The sequence below is a fragment of the Morus notabilis genome, unplaced genomic scaffold (assembly GCF_000414095.1).
Source record: "Morus notabilis unplaced genomic scaffold, ASM41409v2 Scaffold109, whole genome shotgun sequence".
NCBI classification, from domain to species: domain Eukaryota; kingdom Viridiplantae; phylum Streptophyta; class Magnoliopsida; order Rosales; family Moraceae; genus Morus; species Morus notabilis.
This window is the reverse complement of record NW_010363046.1, coordinates 403,953-418,586: the sequence shown is the minus strand read 5'-3', so window position 1 is coordinate 418,586 and position 14,634 is coordinate 403,953. Positions and strand designations below refer to the sequence as shown.

At 37.7% G+C, this 14,634-nt stretch overlaps 1 protein-coding gene across 2 annotated transcripts in view; it reads right to left on the bottom strand.

Moving 5' to 3' along the window:
- Positions 1-13,854, bottom strand: part of LOC21400355 (ATP-dependent DNA helicase homolog RECG, chloroplastic) — a 34,013-nt gene extending 20,159 nt beyond the window's left edge. For both annotated transcript variants that reach the window (XM_024169084.1, XM_024169085.1), the window contains exons 1-7: positions 13,604-13,854; positions 7,014-7,107; positions 6,062-6,144; positions 5,835-5,970; positions 4,659-5,171; positions 4,446-4,558; positions 3,919-4,153 (exon numbers count right to left, since the gene is read on the bottom strand). In XM_024169084.1, the coding sequence (XP_024024852.1) occupies positions 3,919-4,153; positions 4,446-4,558; positions 4,659-5,171; positions 5,835-5,970; positions 6,062-6,144; positions 7,014-7,052 (1,119 nt within the window). In that variant the 5' untranslated portion in view covers positions 7,053-7,107; positions 13,604-13,854. The remainder of the gene's footprint in view (positions 1-3,918; positions 4,154-4,445; positions 4,559-4,658; positions 5,172-5,834; positions 5,971-6,061; positions 6,145-7,013; positions 7,108-13,603) is intronic.
- Positions 13,855-14,634: the final 780 nt, after the last annotated feature.

Below are 14,634 nucleotides of genomic sequence, written 5' to 3'. Positions count from 1 at the left end.
GTCTAACAAGTTTATTAAAAAAACCGTAAATGAGCCTATTTCTAAGGATACCAAAAAGGGAGTTAATTTCTATATTTCAACATTAACTAAAACCACAAACCACAACCATAGTTGAGCTGCCAAAGTATGTAATCTGTTAGTTTACCAATCCATCCCAAAAGCTTAAGCTGTTAGGAGGTGGGCCAACAATAGTTTTATACTTTAACACTCCCCCTCACGTGTGAGCTGCACAATGGGCAATCATGTAGGTAAATTAATTAGAAAGCCCAACACGTGAATATTTAAGCCCGAGATATATTAAAGACCCAACACATGATGACAATTTAAATGGGGATAAAGAGTGCAATTACGGGGGTTTGAACTCAGGACCTCCCGCTCTGATACCATGTTAGTTTACCAATCCATCCCAAAAGCTTAAGCTGTTAGGAGGTGGGCCAACAATAGTTTTATACTTTAACATAATCTAAAGATGAAATAACTTTGATTATTTTTGTTGTATTGAACTAATCAGAGTTGCATCCTTTCATATACAAAGGTAAGCCAACTCTAAACTACCACCTAACAACATAAATATGCAATGGTAGAAAACTTAATTAGGAGGCACGATTAGGTGGTAAGCACTTCCAATACTTCCCCTCAAGCACGTGCGAAGATATTTTGCATTCCTAGCTTTGCTTATCAACGGTTGAAACATCAAGCCAAGAAGCCCTTTGTGAGAACATCTGCGAGTTGATGATGAGAAGGATATCCTGAAGTTGATCGTCGGTCCAACTTGGATCCTGCCCAATCATATCAGCATTAGTATAAGCTTCTACCTTGAGTTCCTCATTCTTCTTAGATAGAAGACCTTTTCAAGGAGATCCTTTTAGGTATCTTAGGATCCAATGCACGGCTTCTAAATGTGATTTTAGGGAAGCGTGCATAAACTGACTCACCACTCATAGCATAGGCGATATTCGGTCTTGGTGAGATAAGTAGATGAGTTTTCCCACCATCCTTTGATACTCTCCTTTGTCAACTAGTTCTTATCCTGCAATTTCCCCAAGGCGGTGATTCACCTCGAATGGAGTTTCACTTAGCTTGCATCCAGACATTCCAACTTCTTGCAGCAGATCTTGAGTGTATTTTTGTTGTGAAATGTAGACCCCGTGTCTTGAACGAGCCACTTCAATTCCTAAGGAAAACCGCAAGCTCCCTAATCCTTGATTTCAAATTCCTTGGCAAGATAGGTCTTTAGCCCAGCTATCTCCTCGTGGTCATCACCTGTCACGACAATATCGTCAACATATAGAACTAGCGTTGTTGAGTTTTCCCTTTCCTAGACCTTTTTATGAATAGAGTGTGATCTCCTTGACTTTGAAAGTAGTCTCGTTTCAGCATAGCTTGGGAGAATCTTCCAAACCATGCTCGCGGTGATTTTTTCAAACCATAAAGGGATTTCTTCAATTCACATACTTTATTGCCTTTGACGTCCTCTTGATATCCTGTGGGAACCTCCATATACACTTCTTTCAAACCTCCATGTAAAGGCATTCTTCACATCGAGTTGATGTAGGGGCCAGTCTTTCATTGCTACTTGTGATAGAAGAATTCTAATGGTGTTGGTCTTGGCCACAGGAACAAATGCTTAAAGATAGTCGATTCCATAAGTCTTAGAGTAGCCTTTTGCAACCAATCTTGCTTTATATCAATCCAACGATCCATCATAGTTGTAAGGCTGAAAATCCACTTACACCCAACAATCTTATTGTCTTTTGGCGCTTCTACTAATTCCCAAGTTCAATTCTTTTCCAAAGCTCTCATTTCATCCTACATAGCAACTCTCTAGTGCTTCGAGGCAAGAGCTTTATTAACTGATGTTGGGCCTTTATCAAATAAAAAACTTGTGAGAAATGTCCTATAATGAGGAAAAAGATTCTGCAAGGAGACAAAATGAGTCATGGGGTGTCGGGTGCAATTCCGGACCCCTTTTCTCAAAGCTATAGAAATATTAGCATTGGGGGACTCAGATAAACGGACAAGAGTTGGTTGAGTGTTTTCATTACCTGACTCGGAGTTGAAAATTGGAGCTTGGTAATTGGCGACGAACCATTTCCCCCTGGAGAATGTTTTTAGAGGTGGTGACTTTAGTGTCTCAGTGTTGATTTCCTTTTCTGATTCTGGAACAATGGAGGGCTCGGCTTCATTCAGGATTTTAGTTGTGCTAGGTGTGGAAAATAGGAGAAAAATATTTCTTATTCATCAAAAAATTAAATTCTATACAGCCGGCCCTCTTAGGGTTTAATACACAACGATAGAACCTCCTAGATTACACCTTATCCCATTATTCATGGGATATCAGGAAACTAACTGATCACCCTAATCCTAGGGATACAAAATATAAAATTCAAACTTTCCTAATATATCTTATTTACAAAATCAATAAGATTACGTTTTCCACACTCCTCCTCAAGCTGGTGAATAAGTGTTCACCATTCCCAGCTTGGACACAAGATTCTAAAACACTGAGCTACTTAGTCCTTTGGTGAGTACATCAGCGAGTTGACCCTGTGTAGATACATAAGGTGTACAAATCAAACCATTGTCTAGCTTCTCTTTGATGAATTGTCTGTCGATTTCGATGTGCTTTGTTCAATCATGCTGTACTAGGTTGTGAGCTATGCTAATTGCAGATTTGTTGTCACAGTAGAATCTCATTGGGCCATCTCACTTAATCTTCAAGTCTTCTAAAATAATCTTCAACCATAGCAACTCACACACACCCTGAGCCATTGCTCGGAATTCGGCCTCTGCACTAGAACGAGCTACAACATTATGTTTCTTGCTCCTCCACGTCACAAGGTTTCCACCAATAAAAGTGCAATAACCGGATGTTGACCACATGTCTACTATGGATCCAGCATAGTCTGCATCTGTATACGCTTCAAGCACTACTCCTCCATTCCTTTTGAACAAAATACCTATGCCTGGTGTCCCTTTGAGATAATGCAATACTCGGTATGCTGCATGTAGAGCGAAGGGAGAGCTTATCTCTCTACTTTCACCATTCTAACGCCTACTCTATTGATTCTTGTGATCTTCATGTATTCTCCCCTTGCCTTCGTAAGCACCTCAATCAACAAAACATAATGTGCCCCGTTGAACTTCTTTTTGAAACGATCGATCCTGTTATTCTTGCACAAGAACCCCATTGTGTGACAAATCTAGATCACTGCACCTAACCCGCAGGAAATGAAGAAACTCGGCCTCCTATTGGACTCTATTCTCACCGAGCCACCATCTATACTTAGCAAGATTTTGTACAGCTTTGGACCTATTCTAAAGTCATGGAGAAAACGATTCAAATCCTTTTGAGACATCTTAAGTACTCAGCTATTTCATGAATAAAATCAGTAATGAGATTGTGAACTCATCCTTCAGAATTCTACAGAGAGGAGAGAGCTTCTCTCTCTTCCTAGCAGACTTTCACTCAACCACCCTAAGTAATTAATCAGTAATGCCATATGTGGGCCAATAACTTTCTTTCAAAGTTGATAAAATGCAATGACATCAAAATGTTTTATCAGAGTTAAATTCAATAGAGAGGCAGAGGAACATAAAAAATTGTTTGAAAGGCGTGCTATGTCAAAAGGTTAATTGTTCTAGAGGAAACTCTCAATTAAATATGAGCCATTAATTATTTGTCCATATTTCATACCTAACAATAAAATTAGATTATGCAATCATTTCACTTTAGCATTGAGTTAGAATTAAGTCCAGGGAAAAAGTATTATATGGAGTCAATATCCAATATATGTTATGCTCATAATTTCCTATTGATCCAAAAAAGAGTGCTAAAACAAAATATCAATTGGAATATAATGAAAAAAATAATGCATAAAAAAGCCATCCAACTCTGGAGAAGCCCTCGAAACACACCTTACCACTAACGCATACAATATCTCCCTCTTTATGCTTTTTCTGAAGACTTTCGAGAAAAGGCTTAAAAGTAAAACGAGTACCACGGAAAAATTTCTTCAAATGCAAATAAATTGTCTTGTTTCCTTCAATATCTGTACTGTCAACTCTATTCTCAGAATTTGAGTCACAATTTGCAATGTCGCAACTCACGACAACCTCAAGAAATGAAAACGAAGAATTAGCTCTGACTCCTCTGCAGGAGAAAGAGATAAACTTATCAGCATTACATACAAAATTTGTACACCAACAGATAAACTCATATCACATATAAAAAATCGAATGTTTTGAATGTCACATAATACCGCCTCAGAGCCTATAAAATACTAAAATGACTTGTATAATATTTAAAAAAATGAGGACAAAAACACCCGGATGCTTATCAAGATTAGAAAAAACAATGAAAGAACTTTTAAAATTTTATGCACAAATATCAGTTGTACATAAGATTCGAGAAAATTGCCAAACCAAAAAAAGAATGGAATTACCTTGAAGATACGATTTTCCCGATGAAAATCAAGTATTGTCCATCTTCAATTCCCATCTGAGCATTCCGTAAATCAGCGTACGTCCGAGGAAAATGGTGTAGCACTTTCCGAAACTATATGAAAATAAGAATGACCAACATAAAGTCAAGCCTTCTTTCAAATATTGCTAAACATAAGCCTTTCGTTTTTCACAAAATTTCTCATAAAACAGACCGTATGAAAACCAGCATCTTCCAGCTGATGACAATGCTTCTTTCTAAGTCCTTGTATGCAACTAATAGCTTTGTCAAGAAACAATTCAATGGGTGTCTCATTCACTTGTGATTCCAGTGCATAAGATCCCTCCAAAGTGACTGGTTGATTTAAATTTTCCTCAGGAACCAAAGTAATGGGTTCAGAAACTAAGGGTGTCGTATAAGAATAGCATTCCCTTGATGAGGAAGTTTCTACACTTGAAAAAGTTGAATCCGGAGAATCGCATGTTTCATTGAGACTATTCAGCATCTGCTCTTTGCTGGTAGAATTAGAAAGGAAATCTTCATAACCTTTCACTGCTAAAAGGCTCCTCCTATCACAGAGATCCCAGGTTCCATCATAGAGGCTCACTGGAGGGGAACTACCCACTATGATGGATGGAAACCTATTACGCACTAAGGAAACATCAAAACAATCCGTACCATTTTCAATCAAATCAGGGAGGCCATCATAACCCATCATGACTGATACCTAAAAGGAAAGGAAGCAGCAGTATATAAGACTAAACGTCAAGAAATGCTATGAAGAATTATCAAATATGCAGCCTTAGACTTTAGAGAACAACCTGAACTATGACAGATGAAATAGTTTTCGTGAAATGCTCGAGTGAAACGAAAATATATAAAAGATAGTCCCTCAACCTCTCCTATCAGGATGAAAGCAACAAACTGCTAAACTTATGCAGCATGTGTATTTACTAGACAAGACAAAGATAGTGTTTAAGTATTAATATTTAGTTTTGATTTTAAGATTGTGTTTGTCTCTATTATTATTTAGGATTTATTTATCTTATTTTTATTGTTATTTCTCTTTACATAACTTAGTGATTGCAATTTCAACTTAGTTGTGGTTGATGAATAAATACCGAGTTTCGGATTTCCTCCTCTTCAATTCTCATTCTGCCTTTAGAATTCTCTATTTCCTTTCCTTTAATTTTATTTCACTATTTTGGTTCTATTCTTCAGTCTCAGCTATATTCGCCTATCTTAATCCTACATCATTTTCATTTTGTATAAACATAAATGATGTATGTACTTATGTGTATCGCTTGTGTTTGTCAACTAAAAGCATGGTAGATAGATTGACAGGTGCAAAACAACTAAAGGTAATCAATAGTTGCATCCATGCATCTACCTTGTCAAGCACCTTTGGACGATTACACAAGTTTGACAAACCATAACCATCTACTTCCTCCACCAGCTTTTCCACCAACTTATGTTTCGATCTATAACATATCTTCGAATATTTGGAATAGAGAAAATAATTAAACCTGCAAGAGTATAACCATGCAAGTCAATACCAACAGTGTCAATTTTATACTTTAATCATAAGCAATCAAAAACAAGAATACAAAATGATACCTCATATTTCTGCCCAAAGCACTCCAGTATCCTCTCTGAGCTTCGAAAATGATTGCACTTCTCATTCGTTTCATGCTAAAACACTGAAAACCAAACTTTTAATGTAGTGTCACAAACTCATTCCCTAAGGATGAAAAAACAAAAAATAGTGCATGATCGTCTTCTGATGGGAATTCAACCTATTCTCATTGCTGCAACCTCACTACTAAAAATGGCATTTTTGGAAGCTCAAAGGCCAAGCAAGCTCCTTGCAATAAAGCATCATAAATGATAGCTCCAATAAGCAAACAATTAAGAATGTTGTGGCATTTCATTTATCCTGTAATACGGGCTTGGTGTGGGATGAGAGCTTTAGAGAGTGCCAATGTTGGGACGTGCTAAGCTAACAGTCTCTGAAGCCAATTGTTTCCTCTCTTCCTCTTGTTGAGCAAAAAAGTGGGGTGGGGGTGGGGGGTGTATGAATTTTGTGGAATTGACTCCTAAAGAAACATTTAAAGTGTGCCTGGTTGGAGGAAGAGGGGTGAAGGGAGAGGAACAATCCATTTTTTTGTTGGAGGGGAGAGGTGGAGGGAAAGAGTCCCTTTGGGCCCACCAAATTAAATCGTTCCATTAGTTTAAGGATTCAAGAAATCTATCACATTCAAGTTTAAAAATGCTATTTTACCCTCTAAAAGTTATTAACAAATAGTAAAATAGTTAATATAATAAATTAGACAAATAATTATCATCCATCCTTTCAACTCTTCCTCTATACTATTAAATAACATAAAGGATTACTATAATCCTCTTGATCTTTCACATTCTCTATCCCTCCAACCAAATGGAGCCTTAGTGAGGCCTCCTAAAATATGCATGATTAATTACTTCGGTTAGAGTTTGAAACTGCCCTGACATGAGAATACACAACTAGAGAAACCAAAGTACAAAAACGTATATATGCATTCCTTTATACCATGCCACATGACTGCATAACGAAGACTGCCGGAGCCATCTGCAGCAAGCTTGCTACATGAAAAGGACATGCCTGGATTTCATAGGCCTCAAACCTGCAAAACAGATTTATACTGATCACAATGTTGAAAAAACAACTAGCACAAGAGATTAGATTTAGAAAAGTGATAAAAGTAAACAATAAACAATAATGCAAGTGTTAATGCATCGTGAACAGCGAAATATATTTGGAATTAGAAGTCCAGAGACAAAGGGTGTTGAATCTTCATAAGCTTATAATCTTCTCCTAATGGGTTATGCTTGCTAAATAACTTTTCTTATTTGTATTGTTGACATTAGAGTTCAGCCACTCATGTCCTCTTCATTAAACTTGTTATTCGAAATTATAAAGGCAGTTATTATCTACTCAATATGTAATGATGTTGGGTTCCGCCCCATTTGTGGGCTGGAATAAATAATGGGCTTGAAGCCCAAATGCCAACAAAAAAAAATGAAAGGTATGCTACTCACGTGGGCAGCAAACCAGCAAAATAGAAAAGAAAAGAAGAAGGAGAATCGACAGCAGTGGACAGCCGAGGGAACCAGAGAACGAGGAGGGAAGAAAAGGAGAGAGAGAAAGAGAAACGGGGTAAGGTTTTGGTGTTTGTACAAGACGATCGGGTGGCGAAATGTTGTCGGTTTCGGCTCAAATTTGACATGAAAAATCCTTGTGGCGAGCTCTTCTCATCTATCGGACTTGATTTCTCATTTAGCCTCTCTTTCGTACTCTCGTGAGTACTCTTATTTTGGTAAGACCTAAGCTTTTCTTTGGTGTTATTGTTATTATCCATCTTTGATGATGATGTCCATATTGTTGGTGAACCAAGAATAGTGTTTCTTGATGATATTATTGTTGTGAGCCTCTAGTTTGATTCTAGAGAAAAACTTTGTAATCTCATTGTTAATATAGTGGAAGAAATTTAAGTGGCCTAAGGGTCCCGTGATTTTTACTCTCAATTTGAGAGGTTTTCCACGCTAAAAATTAGTGTTTCATTTGTGATTGATTATTTTGATTAATTGGTGCATTAGTTGTTTGGCTTTGTTGGCATTTTGTTTGAGATCCTATTTTAGCACACAAAGAGGGAAAGTTTTATTCCGCAATTGTTAGTATTAGTTTTCCCAACAAACTAGTATCAGAGTTTTTGGTTGGCTAGAGGCTCATTCTTGTGTGTTGAGATAGAAGAACAAAATTCGTATGGGATGATAAAATTAACCTCATCGCATTATTTCATTTGGAAGCACAAAATGAAAGATTTGCTTATTGTTAAAGATTTGTATGGGCCTGTTATGGGCAAGTCAAAGCCAGAAAAAATAAGTGATAATGATTGTGAAACATTACACATGAAAGCTGCTGCTACGATTAGGCAAATGGTTGATATTAATATTTTTAATCATATTTCTGAAGAAATGAAAGCCGATGCACTTTGGAAGAAATTAGAGGCTATGTATGAGAAAAATACCTCCAAAAATAAAGCCTCGATCATTAGAAGACTTGTAAATTTGAAGTACAAAGATGGAAAAAGTATGACTGAGCATACTAGTGATTTCCAAGGCTTGATGAACCAATTGGCCGCAATGAAAAGGCCTCTTGAAGATGAGTTGCAAGCATTGTTACTTCTTAGCTCCTTGCCTGATAGTTGGGAAACGTTAGTGGTATCACTAAGCACTTCAGCTCCTAGAGGAAAGCTAACCATGGAGATGGTTAAAGAAAGTTTGTTGAGTGAAGAAGCCAGAAGAAAGGAAAAGGGTGAATCTTCTTCTGAGGTATTTGTTTCTGAAAAACAAGAAAGGCGTGGCAGAAGTAAAAGTAGACATCCTCAGGGTCATGACAAAAAGGATACATTCAGGGAAAAATCTAAAATAAGAAAATGGCAAGTGTTATCACTGCAACAAGATGGGTCACATGAGAAAAGAATGCATACTTTGAAAAAGAGAACATGGTGAAGGAAATAAAGATGAGAAAGAGACTAATACAGTAGCCGCCGAAGGTGATGTTACCATCATTTGTGATGACAGTTGTGTTAGTCTCGTGTGCCAAGAAAGTGATTGGGTGATTGATTATGGCGCCTCATTTCATGTTATTCTTCATGGTGATTTCTTCACTTCTTACTCTGCCGGTGATTTTGGCAATGTCAAAATGAGAAACAGTGGTGCCTCTAAAATTGTGGGCATTGGAGATATTTGCTTGGAAACTAATCTTGGAAGCAAGTTGGTACTCAAGAATGTTAGGCATGTTCTAGATATTCGCCTAAACTTGATCTCCACAGGCAGACTTGATGATGAGGGTTTTACTAGTTATTTTGGTGAAAGTAAGTGGAAGCTCACCAAAGGTTCTCTAATGGTTGCAAGAGGAAAGAAAATGAAAACACTCTATGTCATGCAAGCTAAGCTTCACAGAGGAGAGATAAATGTTGTTTAGAAGGGTGCAAGCATTAATTTATGGCACAAGAGGCTTGGCCACGTCAGTGAGAAAGGACTACAACTTCTTGCTAGAAAGCAATTCCTGCCTAGTTTGCAAGGTATGCCTCTTAAAACTTGTGTTGATTGTTTAGCTGGAAAAACACATAGAGTTGCATTTCATTCACACCCTCCATCTAGAAGATCAAATATTCTTGATTTGATTTATACTGATGTCTGTTCTATGCAAGCTAAAACTCTTGGAGGTGCATTCTAGTTTGTGACTTTCATCGATGACCATTCAAGAAAGGTTTGGGCTACTGCTTTGAAAACTAAAAACCAAGTCCTTGATGTCTTTAAAGAATTTCATGTCAAGATTGAAATAGAAACAAGAAAGCAGTTGAAATCAGTTCGCGCTGATAATGGTGGTGAGTGCAGGGGACCGTTTGAGAATTATTGCAAACTCCATGGAATCAGGCTTGAGAATACTCCAGCTAAGACACCTCAGCTTAATGGTGTAGTGGAGAGAATGAACAAAACAATTGAAGAAAGAACCAGGTGCACGATTTCTCATGCAAAGCTTCCTAAGTCCTTTTGGGGGGATGCCATGAGAACCGCAATCAATTTTGATTAATCTTTCTCCAGCAGCTGCCTTGGATGGTGATGTTCCAAATAGAGTTTGGACTGGGAAAGATGTCTCTTATGATTACTTAGGAGTTTTTGGCTGCAAGGCATTCGTTCATATTCTTAAAGATGAGAGATCCAAGCTTGATGATAAGGCGAAATCATGTATTTTCTTAGGCTATGGCCACGACGAGTTTGGGTATAGATTATGGGATCCGGTGAACAAGAAAATTGTCAGAAGTAGAGATGTTGTCTTCCTTGAAGACCAAGTGATTGATGATGGTAACAAGGGTGAAAAGTCTTGTTCCTATGCTCAAATTCCTGTCAATTTGGATCCAATTTCTGCACTTGTAGAGAATATTGATCAAAGGGGAGATGTCCAAGAAGATGGTGGTGATGCTGTTAATGATGAAGGCCCTCCAGTTAATGATGTAGAGCCAGGTGAACAAGCACCGCCAGCACCACCAGTTGAGTCTCAAGTGAAAAGATCTATAAGAGAGCACCGTCCGCCTAGTCAATACACTACTAATGGGGGAGAGCCAAAAACTTGCCTAGAAACTGTTTCACATGAGAGAAGAAGCAAGAGTGGTTTAAAGCCATGTAAGAACAGATGAGATCCTTGTGTGAGAACCACACCTATGACTTGGTGAAGTTATCTAAAGGCAAGAAAGCGCTCAAGAACAAGTGGGTTTACAAGTGGAAAACTGAAAACAATAGCTCACAACTAAGGTACAAGGCAAGGTTAGTTGTGAAGGGGTTCGGTCAGAAGAAAGGTGTCGACTTTGAAGAAATATTTTCTCCTGTTGTGAAGATGTCATCCATCAGAGTTGTTCTTGGTTTAGCTACCTACTTGAATTTAGAGGTAGAGCAACTTGATGTGAAAACTGCGTTCCTTCACGGCAACTTAGAAGAATAAATTTTTATGGAGCAACCAGAAGGGTTCAAAGTCATAGGAAAAGAGCATCTTGTGTGCAAGTTGAGAAAGAGCTTGTATAAGCTCAAACAAGCACCAAGACAGTGGTTGGGGGAGGGGGGTATTTATAGGAAAATTTTTGGGTTGAAAAAAAAAAAATTTTCCCCAAAAATTCGGGTCCAACGGCTACTATATTTTCGGGCAATTCGAGCAAAAATCGGGCAGGTCGGGCAACGGTAAGAAATCCGACCGTTAGGTTCAAATTTTCGGGCAACATTCGGGTTCGGGTCGGGTTCGAGCAAACAGACCCGTTTTTGTTCAAAAATCGAGCAACGGTCAAAAAAATTCGGGTAGTTCGGGCAACTTCGGGTATTGCCGGAAAATTTAAAAAAATTCTGGCGAACGGCGGGGGACGACTTCTCCACAGCAACGGGTTGTCGGGGGAATTAATATTTTCGAGCTACCCATGCCCGAAAAAAACCATGGTCGGGCGGCGAGAGGAGCCTGCCCGCCGTACCCGAAAATTTTCGGGCACCGGGCATGCCCGCCGCCCGATGTTTCAGCACTAGAGAGAGTTAAGCAAGTCTTTTGCCATGAAAGACTTGGGATCAGCGAAACAGATACTTGATATGAAAATCTCCCGTGATAGGAAGAATAGGAAGTTATGGTTATCTCAAGAAAGTTACATTGAAAAGGTTCTTAAAAGATTCAATATGAGTAAGGCCAAAGCTGTTTGTTCTCCACTTGCAGGTCACTTCAAGCTTACAGTTAAGCAATATCCTACAAGTGAGAAAGAAAAAAAAGAAATGAGCAAAGTGCCATATGCGTCTGCAGTTGACAGTTTGATGTATGCCATGGTCTGTACAATGCCAGATATTGCTCATGCAGTTGGAGTTGTTAGCCAATTTCTCTCTAATCCCGAAAAAGAACACTGAGCAGCAGTAAAATGGATATTGAGATATCTGAGAGGTACTTCGAGGGTGTGTTTACGCTTTGCAAGTGGTGAGTCTATTTTAGATGCGTACACAGATTCAGACATGGCAGGTGACATTGATTACAGGAAGTCTATTTCGGGATTCCTGATGACTTTTGCAAGGAGAGCAGTCTCTTGGCAGTCCAAGCTACAAAAGTGTGCCGCTCTATCCACTACAGAAGCTGAGTACATAGCAATTACTGAAGGTTGCAAGGAAGCTTTGTGGATGAAGAGGTTTCTTAAAGAACTGGACATGCAACAAGAGAAGTGTATTGTCTACAACAACAGTCAGAGTGTCATCCACCTCTCCAAGAATTCAACATTTCATTCAAGATCCAAACATATTGATGTTAGATATCACTGAATTCGTGATGTGCTTGAAGAGAAGTAGTTACACTTAGAGAAGATCCACACCAGTGAGAATGGATCAATATGCTGACGAAGACTTTGCCTAAGGAGAAAATTTAAGCTTCTAGGCAGAGAGCGGCTTAGTTGAGCCCACCAAATGATGCGGAGGGGGAGTTTGTTGGGTTCCGCCCCATTTGTGGGCTGGAACAAATAATGGGCTTTAAGCCCAAATGCCAACAAAAAAAAATGAAAGGCATGTTGCTCACGTAGGCAGCAAACCAGCAAAATAGAAAAGAAAAGAAGAAGGAGAATCGACAGCAGTGGACAGCCGAGGGATCCAGGGAAAGATGAGGGAAGAAAAGGAGAGAGAGAGAGAAAGAGAAAAGTGATAGGGTTTTGGTGTTTGTGCAAGATGATCGGGTGGCAAAACGTTGTCGGTTTCGGCTCAAATTTGACGTGAAAAATCCTTGCTCCGAGCTCTTCTCATCTACCGGACTTGATTTCTCATTTAGCCTCTCTTTAGTACTCTCTTGAATACTCTTATTTTGGTGAGACCTAAATTTTTCTTTAGTGTTATTGTTATTATCTATCTTTGATGATGATGTTCATATTGTTGGTGAACTAATAATAGTGTTTCTTGATGATATTGTTGTTGTGAGCCTCTAGTTTGATTCTAGAAAGAAACTTTGTAATCTCATTATTAATATAGTTGAAGAAATTTAAGTGACTTAAAGGTCCCGTGATTTTTACTCTCAATTTGAGAGGTTTTTCACGTTAAAAATTAGTATTTCATTTGTGGTTAATTATTTTAATTAATTGGTGCATTAGTTGTTTGGCTTTGTTGACATTTTATTTGAGATCCTATTTTAACACATAAAGATAAAAAAATTTATTTCACAATTATTAGTATTAATTTTCCCAATAAATGATGACCCCCCTTTCTTCCATAAAACAATTAGAAAATCAAATTTATCTCCTAGTACGAACAAAAACCATATAAGAAATAACAAGAAAGCCAGGAAGGATCAACCATATAAGAAATAACAAGAAAACTAGGAATATTATGTTGTTCGTTCTCGTAGCAAATAATATCAACCTAGTACGTATTCATCACCAAAGTTCATAAAAATCTCCTGTGCCACAAGACATTGATTTCATAATGCAGATTCACCACAAAATCAACGAAATCAACTATAACTAGCCGCGACGAAATGAAACTAGCGAGCAAATTCAGGCTCAAATTACTGACTTTTTTCGAATTTTGAAATTAAAGGGAGAAAAAAGAAAACAAACAAACCTTTTCGGAAGGAGAGTCCATTTTCCGCTCCTTTTCCAGCATTTTCTCGGCAACCAAACGACGAATTCGACTCCAGAGAGCTTGGGGAAACACCGGCTCTCGAAGCTTCCGAGAAAAGCGCTATCTAAGCCTAGCGTGAACTCAAAAGCTGAAAACTTGGAGCTTGTCTCTTTGGTTTTTTTTCTTCTTCACTAAAATAATGCACACTTCGACCGTTCCGTTTTAGTTCCTCTGGGGCTCCGGAAGGTGGAGACGAAAATCTAAAATGGATTCTTTTTTCTTTTTTGTCTTGCTCCGTATTTATATTTTGTATCAATACTTGAAAATGGTACAAAATTGACGCTCACGGGCAGTTTCATTCTCTTAGAAAGCGTTTGGTAGAGGGATTCATTTTTTGATTTGAATCATGATTCGTGGTTTGATATAATATTTTCTCTTACAAAAAATACACGTAAATTGAAAATGATTCGAATCACATGGTTTGAATCCTCCAACCAAACGAACCCTTAATTGTTATTAAAAATTATTTATTCTACGGGTTTTTTAATTTAATTTAATTTTAATTAAATTTAACAGTTAAAATATTAGTCTTATTAAACGGCTCACTGAAAATAATCTTTGTATTTTTAATCAATAAAACTTTTAAATTTTTTAATGATATTAAATACGAGTATGTCTACAGTAAGCTGAACCAATTTATCTTACGGATAGTGTACAAATGTTACACCTCAAATTTTAATTAAATGGTCAAAAAAATAAAAATAAAAAATTAAGATTACCACACTTAAAATAGAGACAACACACTTATCGCTCTCACATTCAAAATTTTTATAAAAAATTATATTTAATTTTTCTGTTATAATTAAAAATTTTCACATAAAATTACATCTCAATTTAAATTAAAAACTCGAATTTAAGTACTAAATGAGGCCTTTACGTTGACTTCTTAATCTTTGCCTCCTCTCCTTCTACTTCGCTGGTGGGTTTCTTCTCATTTTTCGGTGGTTGTCGCCCAACCTACCAACAGAGCT